The following is a 12706-nucleotide window of genomic DNA, read 5'->3' as shown; positions in this document are numbered from 1 at the left end:
CCTTACTGACATGGAACTGCATCTGTATAAACTAAAGTGAACCAGATTTTAAAACATTGACTGACTTTAGACTGAAACCTCTAATGTTTAATCCAACAAGTCCTACTACTTTGCGATGAAGACTAGACAGAAAAGGTTAAAAACACAAAATTGAAAAAGTGGCATGGAAGGAAGATGCAAATCAATCACCTCGAACTTCACGGAGCCATTCTGTGCAGTGTCGAAGGCATTGAAGAGGTAATGTGCATACATGCTGGCATCTGAAAGGCACAGGGGGCAAGGACTCATCATACACTGATGGCTCTAAACAAGTCATGAACTTATTTTCCTTCTGTATACAATTCAACCCTGACGCATTGCCAGGTATTCTATGAACCAGTAAATGTTATCATGGACTTACAAAATCCTGGCACCCTCCCTTAAAACAGCCTTGAAGTGCAAAAGCTTTTATTACAGTAGAAACTATTTGGATTTTGGAGCATTACCTGAAAGAATGAGCAGAAAATCCCCACCAACCATGAGTGTCTCCAATTCAAATGGTGGGAAACACAGCAAAAACATAAAAAAATGACTGCAATCTGCAGCATCCTTTCTCTACCTTTTTGTTTTGTGGGAGAAACAGCAGATACCCCACAGGGAATGCCCAGCTTCAAAAGGATCTTGCTCCAGTTACTTGAGTTTGACCCATGGCTGCTGGAGAGCAATCTCACCTAGAGGCATATTTTTGTCCTTTTGAATCTTAAACTGGTGGGTTTAGAAAATCACAACAGGAAATCATGCTGATTTCATGCTGAAATTTAATGCAAACCTTTTATAGGTGTATGTCTTTGAGGTCCCACGAGTTGTAAAACATAAGCATGTGTTTTATTTTGACATTTAGTTGAAAAAACACTTGTTAATGACCTTGTTTAAGTAAATGCACATGCACACATACACCCTTGCAGAAAAGTCAGTCATCTTTCCCCAAAGAGAGTGTTCTGCAGCTACTACAGAGTGGGATATTTTGGAAAACCTCAAATCTTTTGCTAAAAAGCCACTTAAATGACTAATTTCTTTCAATTTGAGAACACACATCCCCACAAAACATATCCAATTAGAATATATAGATTCTTGATGTTTTTAAAAGGCAAGAACATGTATTATTTGAGAGATTTAATACAATACCTTAATATGCCCATTCATTACATGGCCCTGTCTTAGTCACATAAACACCAAAAATTATCATTTCAGGTATCCAGGAGTTTACTTATCAACTAAAAACAGCTTTAAGAATTTTAAGGAGGTTTTGATAAATTTTCAGGCCAAAAAGAAGTCTGAGACCCTCCTGTGTAGACACTACATGCCCAGCAGTTCAACAGCAGGGAAGCACAGACACACTGAGGGGAAGCAATTCCACTTTCTGCCAACAGAAAGTCTGAACAGAACAAAGCATCAACCCTCAGTTTCTCTTTTGGACCTGGGGAATGAAGAGCTGACATTGAGGGGCAATCTTTATGGGGGTTTTTATATGTGAAATAACTGTTCAAAGGGCCTAAAATTTTATTACCTTGATGTTTGTGTTTCTGTGTAAAACCCCTCAAAGCTTCAGCTTGATTCCCCTTTCTCGCACGGATGACCGGCAGCAGTTTTGCAGCCAGCTGACAGAAGGCAATGTTAGGGCTTCAAGAGCCCTGGCAGGCACAAAGCACTCCACTTACCTCCATGAGGAAAAAACTGTGCATAGATCTGTTTGAATGTTTCTTCATTAACAACCCCACTAGGACATTCCTGTTGGAAAACAAAAGGAAAAAAAGACAGAAAGAGAATCAAGAAAAACACAGGTTTGTAAAGGTTCATTTGCAAAACTCTACAAGCCCAAAGAGAGCAATGAAAGAAATCACCTACCTATTCTCATAGTGCTCTGCATGCACAGGCTGTGCAGCTGGAGAAATTAAAGTAATTCAGTCTGCAGTTTCATCCTAAGCATCTCACAAAGCTGGTTCACCATTATTAACATTTCTAAGTGTGTTCTCAGCAGTTTCATTGCTGTTTTTTAATCCTCAGCAGCAGACTGTAGCCAGGCGAACAGTCCATAGCACACTAGTAAGTCCTTACAAACAAACCTCAATAATAAACACACCCCCACCAGCTCAGTGCTGCTATAACATACATTACAGAGCCTTGGACACTGCTACCTAACCATGTGATGTTTTCAGTTAGAGAAAATACTTCCCAGTTAATGGCACTATTCCTCAAATTTGCCTATCAAGCAATTTTGAAAATTAAACCAGAGTAGACCAATAAAATAACCACAGCACTCTGTCCCTGCTGCTAGGAGGTGCTAGAGATGGATTATCTGAGCAGGCTAACTCCCTCTCACCAAACTCACAGAACTGGCATATATAGCCTGGCTTGATGCTTATACTGAGCTGAACGGCAGACTTGGGATCAAGAAAGTTCCTCTGTTCCTGGATTTTACTCACGCCATGCATTCCTCTCTGTGTCATGCTGTGATGCTTGCCTCACTTTAACACAGGTGCTTCAGCCAGGAACTACGCAAAATATAACCCTTTGCACAAGGAACCACCAGCTTTTCATTCTTGGAACATGACTCCTACTACCTTGCCTGATAGTCCCAAACTGCTGTTTAGACAGAGCCAGCAAACAGTCAGTCTGACAACTTTTCTATGGGCCACTCATGATTTTGTAGGTTGCAAGGTTTCTAGTTAGATGAATATTTTTGAACTGTTCCAAAGCTCCTCATAAAACATGTCTGGATTCCTTATCACAAGAGAAGTGGTTACTTTTTCATCTCTAAAGCAGAAATCATCAAAGGAAGATAATTAAATAGAAGCTAACAGCTACCATAAGAGATTCTCCCAAATATTTCCTAAATATTCATGTTTTCTGAAGCTTGTAAGCTAACATACATTAAATAAATAATCTGATATTTATTTATGGTATCTTTTAATAATTGATCAGACCCAGAACTGTATCCACAGCCATTTTTGGGCAGCAGCGTTCTCCTTGGTCACTGAAGTGCTGTTGCTACAAGATCGCACAGGGTCCTTGCAGAGTATTTCACCAAATTGTCATTCTTTTTAAAACCAAGCCTGGCACAACTGGCCCATCCTTTCCAGCACAGTGCTACATCAAGATTTACTTCCTACTCTCCTCGTCATAGGACAACTCTTATATTATCTAAGAACCACAACTTCACCTGCTGAAAGATGGTTTGTAGATGAGGGACTGATCATTCTTTTCTCTATGTTTCCCTCAACTGCAGAGTCCCCGAGGTCCCTTCCCTCTGTTTATTACAGAGATGTGCACATGGCTGCCGCTGCTGCTGCCTGTGCTCTCTCACAGGGGCAAGGGCTACCCTGGCAGTTGGGCCATTGGGCCTGCTTAATTTTCTGAATTTCCACGTGATCCTTATTGCTTCTGATGCTCCATCTGGAAGCCAAATGAAAGTTTGCATCACAGCTCTAGGAGTTCTGGGGAGAGGCAGTGCTGACATTGATCAGCCCATTTAGCTCTCTATAACTGGATTGCTTTCAGACACATATGCTACTACCAATTTATTTGCAGTTAATTGATCACAATTTTTGTTTTATAAGGGCCAAATAATGCTCCAGAGGCCTCATTAGTGCTATAGTACTACTTAATTCTGCTGACTCGAAAGAAATCTGTCTTGTGAAACAGAGCAGGTGAGCTTAGTGTAAATTTAAATTCCACTGAAGTTAATAAAGATTCACTCATTCAAGAAAAAATCCTTGTCAGTAAGAAGAACACAGTCCTTCACTGTAGTATTCATAAGGTTTTCTTTTGATAACAGTGTTTTAGGTTAACACTTCTCATTTCCTAAACCTAATAATTATTTAAAAATGCCAAGCAGTAAACATTTTTTTTTTGTGTTGTCATCATGCACAGAAAAAACCCTTATTTTCCCAAGGCTGACTATCAAGCTCTGGCAGTACAAGCTGTGCATCTGAACTTACCCTCTTCTTTTAAATCACTAGATCACAAAGGAGCTGAATCCACATAAAAACCAAACACACCAACCCACAAAACCTAAAGGAAAATAAAACAGCAGTTGCATTTTTCCTCTGCTGGAATCAGAAATAAACTTCACTGATTGCTTTCAGAGATATGCAAAGCAGAGATGCAGGGAGTACAGGGGAGCTGAGCATGCTCTGCCTTTCAGACCCTCCTCAGTTCAGCTGGCCAGAATATGAGGATGAGTACCCAGAGGTAATGTTTTGAAAATTAAAGGTAGTAAATTAGCCAACCACAGACAAACGCACAATCCAGATTTGCATCTCTAAGCTCTCACACATTCCATGTAGTTTGTTGTTCTATGTTCTCCCACTTTGGAGATGTTTTGGGGATTATTAAAGTGTCAGGATATTTCTCCCTTGCTTCTACTGCTCACTTTAACCTCCATAATCCTGCTTAGTTAAAATTACATTTCATACTACCCTTTGTTACAGATTTGCTAAAATACTCACACTAAAGCAAGGTAAGGATGTCTCCAGCAGCCTCTCAGTCATTTGGGTTGTCTGTTTCCTGATTCAGGAAATTATCCCTTGCAGATAACAAGCATTTCCCCTAACAGCACAAACCTTCCCAAACTGAGCAAAAAAAACTACAAAACCCCCAGTTCTTTTAAATCCATGTACTCGATTCCAAAGAATGCAAGCCATGAAATGTGGCCTAAGTAGAAGATCCTGAAATCCTGAATTACCAAGCTCAAATCTCTATATTGTTGGTCACTTCATTAGACATCAATTCATCAATTTTAATAATAAAAATATTTCCTTGCTCTCCTCCCTGTAATTCCATAACTAGCCACCAAACTTTACTCCTCTGGGGGGCAGAAACTTTCTTCTAATTCCAGCCTATGCCTATTCATGGCCATTCTGTTCCTGTGCCAATATTGCTGTTTAGCTCAAACAATTCTGGTGGTTTTGTAGACAGAAGGTATCACATTTTCTTTTGTTAAGTTGTACCAAGGCAAGACCCACCAGAGGCTCTGATGGGTTTGCCTGTAACTTTGCTTTTTTAGAATCCCAACCAAAGAGATGGGACCAAACACCTCATGTTAGTCAGGCTCCAGTCTTACCACAGCTAACACAGAAGTGCAAAGGAGACCATTCACATAAAGTGGGCAGAGACACCTGCTAGATAAATGTGAACTGTTGGTCCTGGAACCAAGAGTTGCTGGAGGGTGGCACCCTCTCACAACTGGAAAAGAAAGCTGAAGGCAAAGAGAGGGGACATTTGGCCAGGCAGCAATAATACAGGCCTGGCTAGCATGCTCAGCTTCTCTGGAGATTAATTTATTGGCAGCCTCTATCACTCTGGGCCAAAAACACCAGGCCAGACGAGTGACACCCTGGGTAAAGACTGAGACGATTTGAAGGGAGGGGGGGAACAGAATTCAGAGACAAAGAAAGAACAGGTTTAAAGGTACTGAGAATTAGGACCCTGGTCAGACAAGCACCAGTCCAGAGGCCAGCCCAGGCTGTGCTGAGCTGCCTTTGGTAGAACACCATCCTGGCTCCTGCACACCAAATCCTCTGCAGCCAGGACCTCCATCCCTCTGTCCCCTACACAAGTTCCTGCAAATGGCTCTGTGACTTTCCAGGTGTTGCCTTGTGATTAAACAGGAACTGTGCAATAATCACTGAGAGCAAACAGTAAGTACAAGCCAGGGAGGAAAATTACTGTATTCCCACAGGGATTTTGAATCTCCAGATGGCACTATAACATCATCCCAAGGAACAGACTGTTTGGTACAATAGCAAATACGGTAACAGATGAGCCAGTTTGCCTCCTGTGCATAATTACCCATCCCATTGAAACCAGGATTTGCAGGCTACCAGTGTTAAAGTTGCACTTTCATGTCAATTTAAACCTTACACATGAAACTTTGTGTATATTGTGTGAAGATCAGCTGGATAATAACAGTCTTGGTTTATATCTGGATATATCTTAATATCCAGATATAAACCAGGACCTTGCCATCACTGCCAATTAATACCAAGACTTTCAGTGATGTCCTAGGTTTAGGTCACAAGTTAAATGCCCTTGTCTGCCATTATTGCCCTGGGAGGCAATGCCTCTGTAGTGCAAAGTGGTAGCAGAATTGGGAAAGGCAGAGGGTAAATGTCCTGTGTGCTGAGAGTGCTCCAGGTCTGCCTCACTGGTTTGCATCTGGAGCTGCAAATGTCCCCAGCACAGAGCAGAGCTCTCCCACACAGGATTCCCACCTGACAGCAATACAGAAGGCACTGTAGAGATCTTAGCAAAACTGGGTTTAACCTTGTTCTGTAGGCAGTCATGTCATATCAGGGTGTTAATCTGCCAAGTTTTGTCTCAAATCCCTGTGATTTTCTGCTGGCTGGCAAAAGCATAAAGAGATATCAATGTTCAGTTAGGCAACTTTACACATTAAATGACCTTCTGCGTGCAGCAGAGGCTGCAGAAATACGCCACACGCACCAACAAAAATACAGAAAGCTGAGCTGTGCTTTGGCCCACTTAGGTGAGCAGTGAAATAAAGGGTAAAACCACCAGATTCCTTGGAAAAGTCAAATATACACTGGAAATGTAATCTGATCAAATTTCAAAAATCTATCAAAAAGAAAGGCCTTTCTCTAAGTCCTGCAGGCTCTTCAGAATTGCCTGTATTTAAGGTAGCTCAGCTTTCTTTTGACAAGTTTTTACACAATAGACTTGACTGAGAAATGTCAGCATTTTGTTGTAATGGTTTCTAAATGCTGGAGCTGTCCTGCAAGAGAATATAAAAACCATTCTGTGTTTCTTGAGCCAGTTTGATTCTGACCTGTTAATCACCATTAAAACATGAGCTGGCACAAACCACCTGGGTGACTAAATCCTGACCCTCAGGAAAACATGTAATGAGTACTCATTCTTTAAGGTCCATAAAGCATCTGCTCCATGTAGCCTCAACATTCCCCATCAATTTCTCCTGATTGTGAGGAGCCCCTGGGAGGCAGCAGCAGAGCCAGGCTGAGGCTCAGAAGCTGCAGACTCTGGGCTCCCAGGGAGCCTGGCTGGAACAGTGGCTCACAAGGCTGGGCACAGAGCTGTTCTGCACACTCCGTCATGCCTGCTGGCACTGCTGCCTGCTTGCCCAGAAATCTGCAGCCTCTCTCTGGTCTCCTCAGTCTTAACACACATTCAAGTTTTGATTTCGATTTGGCTCCTGCCACTCTAGCCTTATTCCCTACTTATACAGGACCCTGAAGTCCTAAAGTGCTCTACAACAAGAGCAAGATTTCTGCACCTAGAGAAGGGATGAAATCTCCATCCTGGACACCTAATCACAAGTGAACAGTACCACTTATATTTGAACATGAGGTGATGACAACAAGGCTTAAATAAGTAGCCATAAAAACATTTTCAGGTTATCTTCAAGTACTGGCACAGATGAGGAAATTGAAGTGTGCTTGCTGACATTTGGGGAACAAGTTTAATGAGAGCATTATGTGCTGAATATTCATTCAAACCCAGTTTTAGGCAGATTGCAGTGTCATAAATATTGGATGGAGAGGCAGATGTGCTCATTTTGCTGTGGTAAGGGAGATCTTATACAAAACTACTAATGCTTTGCAGGGGAACAATACAAAATCGAGCTGAGCAGTTGAGGCTGGTGAGGACATACATATTAGACTGTTCATTGCAGTACTGTTCTTACATTTTTAAATCCTCTGTAAAGAACTTGAAGTTCTCTTTTAGTGAAATTGGTTTGTGCTTCAAGCTGTTCCAGTCCCTCGGGTCTATGGCACACTGTCGTCATTTCTAGTTCATCTTCAATTTTATCTGAAAGAGAAGACAGGAAAGTATTTATTTTGATTGTTACCTTTGCTCTTTTAACATGATGGAGAGGACAGACTGGATTTCAAGAGCAACAGATCAAAAAGAAGCCACCAACAGAACTGATCTGTGTAACTGTTTTCAACCTCTTGAAAGCAAAATAAAAGACACAGGAGTAAAGCAGTAGCTCACATTTCTTCCTGGGCTGCCAATTAGCTGCCCATTCACAAAGCCAAAATGGTGGTGAGAGCAGCAGGGCAGCAGCAGACACATTGCTCCAAAAGGCAACCACAGACATTTCATACCTAAATATTGAGACAGCGTGAAGGAATGGCACTTTCAAAGTACTGGCTTCAGCTTTCTAGCTGTGCAAATATACCTGAGAGAGCAGACATGCTCAGACATATCAGACAATGCCCTTATACTGGGGTTAAACAGTGAGGGAAACTCTTCTGTGTGCTAACCAAAAAGCTTGCTCTAGTGACATTGAAGGTCACTTCAGTCCTAGGAGAAATTCATATTTTGTCCACAGTTGCAGAATCTGGAATCAATTCAGCCTGAATTTAGAAGGACTTTTTGGAGAGAGAGATAAAAAATGAAAAACACTTCTATGCATTTTATTCAAGAGTGTGTTCTTCTACAAGGAAGAAAAATACTATCACATCCTGAATTGCATCACTTCATTTTTGATGCATGTTTTCCCCTGCCAAGCCCATCCCCCAGCAGTGTATGCAATGCCCAAATACATAGATATTTAGTGTCTATCAGTTCTCTAAACTTCAAGGACCAGACCCAGCCTTCAGCTGACATGAAAATCCAATCCACATCCAAAAGTTGCTTGGCATAAAAGCAAACACTCCCCTTATTGTCAAAAACTGCACAATTCATATCTTGTAAAAACATTTTAGGTTATTTGGCTCAAGTATAACATATATATATATATATATATATATATATATATATATAAAAATATACATATAATATGTCATTTCTGTTATAAGTCAACAATTTAAATCAAAATTTGCAAGGAAATAGAGTTACTCTGAATAGAGGAAAGGCATGAATTCAGAATCATGAACTCATGAGCAGACTGGCTCAGTGAAAGAACAGACCGGCCCAAAGGTATATTTTCATAAGCTAATTAATTATGCAGAGATATACACACACACACATATATATGTATACATACACAGATTAAATTGAACATTATTAAGGGAGGGCACATGTTAATGGTTCATTTTGTCAGTATTAAGAACTGGTTCAAAATACTGGTGAATTCAGCTATCCTCTTAATTCACCACATCTGCAACATCACAGTCAGCATTTGTAGGCCTTGAACAGATAAAATGTATTCCTAAATCCTGTTCTGAAGGTCCCTTGCAGAGCAGGGGAATAAAGGTGAGAGTCTGTAACAGCAAGGGACAGGAGCAGAGTATCAACTGTTCATGATGAAGAAAAAGGGACTGAAGGCTGGCAAGAGGCCAAAAGAAGCCTGAAGTACACACCTTCCCCACACAGAGGGGAAGAGTCTAGAAATTACAGCTCCTGTTAGAAGAAAGGAGATGTAAAACCATGTCTGCTACAGGAAAAAGTAATTTGAAATAAGGGGGAAAAGCCATTTTCTTTGCAAGAGAATTAATGACACAAAACAAAAGAATGCAGAAGCTGTAAAGAGAGAAAATTGTGAGGAAGAAATTCTTTAAAATGAAGGATGAGAAATGAGTGGTTGAAAAAAGGAGAGAAAATCCACCTCAACAGTCCTCACCCTCCAAAAAGATTTGGGATTTTTTGTTATTTGTTTCCTTTCAGTGCTTGCTCTCAAGTCAGGTCTTTTCAACCTGTTTCTTCCATTCCCTGATACCCTATAAATTAATCACAGAAACCTCAGTGGCAAACCAGGAGGTTGGCACTTCCTCCTCTGCCCTCGCTTTTTATCATGGGCATTGAAGTTCCTTTTATTTGCATTTTCATTATCATCCTGGCTCAGTCCCTCCAGCTCTTCAGAGGTGTCACTCGTATGAAATACGAGCTCTTGCATTTATAACAACTACAGTTTTATTAAACTGAAGTTCACTGAGGGTGGTGAGTGGAAGCAGAAGTGTATATACATAAACACATGCAAATTTAAACTTCTGATATGAATGATGTTAAGGTATTTTATCTAATACCACATTCTTCCTCAGTTTTGCCTTGTTTACAGTTTTCTCCTGAGAGATTTGAGTGTAGGAAACAACCTTGCTGCTGGTTTAAAGTTAATTTTCTTCTTCAATTCACTGATGCATGAACAGACCTTGGGACTGACTGCACCCACTGTGAGGGTTGAGTGTGATCACCTCCCCAGCTCAATGACACCTGTACCTGCCTGGTGCTTACAGCATCCTTATCCTTTCCAAGCTGGCAGGAGATCCCTGCCCTGCTGATGGAGACAGGCACAGCACTCAGGGGCTGGATGCCATCCAGCTGCTCAGTGAGAGCTTGAAGAGCTCAAACCTTAGCAAAAAAAAAAAAAAAAATAGTTTGGTTGGTGATTTTTTTGTTGTTTTTGTTTTTTGGGTTTTTTGAGTTTGGTTTTTTTTTTTTTTTTTTTTTTTTTTTTTTGTGTTATCTGTGCTCACTAATCATGTGGAAGCAATAACTAATGCAGAAGGCTTCTTCTGCTTACAGGTACTGATAAATAGTAATTTATTCTTTTTCTGCTTTTATTTCCAACACTTGTTGAAATCATCCCAGGATCAATCCCTTCCATACCAGATGGCTGCAGTGAGTTGTGTCCTAGGCTGAAGATTGTTTAGCCAGTATCGAGCATTCACTTAGCTGTTTTCCTTACAATGTGTTTTAAAATGGAAGAATGGGATGTAACATTTCTTGAGTTCAGATTTATTTCTGCCCGTATTTTTGTGGCCGCTTTAATAGCAGGATATGAGGTCTGTGTCTGGTAGAATCACCTGTGATAATCTTACTCCAGTGTAGGCCCAGATTAAAACAGTCACTTAGGTTTGTATTTTTGTGCAAAATAGCATCTGTATTTGCTTAGCCCATAGGATATGCACATTTCCTTTCATAATGGAAACCAAACAGTGACTTCACTTTACAAAGAAAAATAATCTTGACACACTTGCAACTACACGTATATTTTAGATTGGTGCTAATGAACGAGACTTTTTCATTTCACTGCTCCCCTCTCAAGAGCAGAGAGCGTATTTTCCTTAAGGCAAATTGATGTTTAAACAGAATACACTTTAGAAGTTACTGAATGAGGCTTGCTTTATTCATCCTTTCATATTTGCTCCAATTTTACCTTTTGTTATCTTTACAATTTGGGAAGTTCCATACTCAAAGTGCCTGCAAATGGCCCTGCATTTCAGACAACTGTTTGCAATGAAAGGGACCTCAAAGATCCTCTAGTTCCAACTGCCTGCCGCGAGCAGGGACACCTTCCACCAACCCAAAGATCATTTGTGCACCATAAAACAATGGTGTGTTATTCCCCAGCTGCTGCCTCAGCCCTGGGATTGTGCAGCCACGATTCTGAGCCTGCTCATCCTTACTGGCGCCTGCAGCTGCCCCTGCACCCCCAGACTGTGCCCAGGGCTGGGTTTGCTGGGCCACACACACTGGGGAAACAAGCATCAAAAAGCACCTAACACCTTCTTCAGGCGCAATCCTGAAGCATTTCCAGCCCACATGCCTGCCAAATGAGCAACAGTGAAGCCTCATACAGTGCTAGGGCTGGCCAAGGACCACCCAGAGTCTAAAACAGTTTAAAGACTGTAAATGATGATTTTAATAAAGATGTAAATGACGCTGTCCCCTGCATCTGAAGGCTGCAATGTGAAAATGCAGAACACCAATCTCCATGGTTCATGGGAGGACTTTGAAAAGAAGTTGCTCATAATAAATTCACTTTTTGTTAAGGAAAACAGTCAAGGCATAAAGTGCAGCTAATGTGCCCAGTGTTAATTGTAAAACTGACAGGCGTTAGATGAAATGGGTAATTTTACAAATACAGCTGAAGGGGATTAAATTATGTGCAAGAATTATTAGACTGCATCTTACTTTTATTAAACAAAAAACAACAACAACAAAAAAAAGCAGCTATACTTTAGGAGCAAGGACCTCAAGAAAAAATTAACTGTAGTTTACCCACAGTATACTTGAAATTAATCTCCAGACAGTATGTGCTCTTGGGCAGGTCTTGCAGGAGACAGGTCTTGCCTGTGGGAGATCAATTGCAAATATTTGGAAATTTCACGAAGAAGAATAACTCAAGGCCTGAGTGCAAAAGTGTTCATTAGGGCAGGAGCTGGCCAAGAGCTTTGGGGTGTCCCTGGGGCTCTGAGCCTCCCGATCCCCGGCCCCGCTGCCCGGCAGCACAATCCTGTGCTGTGCCCTGTGCTCGCCCCCGGGCACTGTCCCAGCCTTTCAGCGACCCCGCCTGGCACATCCCGCACACCCCTGGAGCCGCGCAGGGACAGAAGTGGCAGCTCAGACTCAGCTATGACCCCGAAAAAGGGGCAAGGAAAATCTGTGCAAGGCAAACAGCAGTTAAAAATGGAACAGAGGTACCTACTGATGTATCAAATATTAAACACAATTAAAGTTGAACACCTATTATTATTATTATTAAAAATAATTATTAATATTATACTGCCTGGCTGGAGAGATCAGATTCCAAAAGGGACTCTCTCCAGGCAATAAATCAAAAAGAGAGTGGTGTCTCCTTATCCACTCCCTTTTTTCTGATAAGATTTTTTGACTCTTTCAGGTCTATTTTGAGTTAGATTTGATGGCCCTTGTGGGTCTCTTCCAAGTCAGAATATTCTGTGATTTTCACCACTAAACCAGCAACATCAAATTAATTTCACAAACAGCCAAGCTTAGCAGG

General features: G+C 41.2%; 1 protein-coding gene across 3 annotated transcripts in view; it reads right to left on the bottom strand.

Annotated features, from left to right (window-relative positions):
* KCNIP1 (potassium voltage-gated channel interacting protein 1) overlaps positions 1–12706 on the bottom strand; it is a 179941-nt gene that overhangs the window by 10955 nt on the left and 156280 nt on the right. For all 3 annotated transcript variants that reach the window (XM_053956585.1, XM_053956587.1, XM_053956586.1), the window contains exons 2-4: positions 7703–7827; positions 1698–1767; positions 190–260 (exon numbers count right to left, since the gene is read on the bottom strand). In XM_053956585.1, the coding sequence (XP_053812560.1) occupies positions 190–260; positions 1698–1767; positions 7703–7827 (266 nt within the window). The remainder of the gene's footprint in view (positions 1–189; positions 261–1697; positions 1768–7702; positions 7828–12706) is intronic.

Source organism: Vidua chalybeata, chromosome 15 (genome assembly GCF_026979565.1).
Source record: "Vidua chalybeata isolate OUT-0048 chromosome 15, bVidCha1 merged haplotype, whole genome shotgun sequence".
Classification (NCBI taxonomy): Eukaryota; Metazoa; Chordata; class Aves; order Passeriformes; family Viduidae; genus Vidua; species Vidua chalybeata.
The sequence above is the reverse complement of the archived record's forward strand: the minus strand, read 5'-3'. Positions and strand labels throughout refer to the sequence as shown.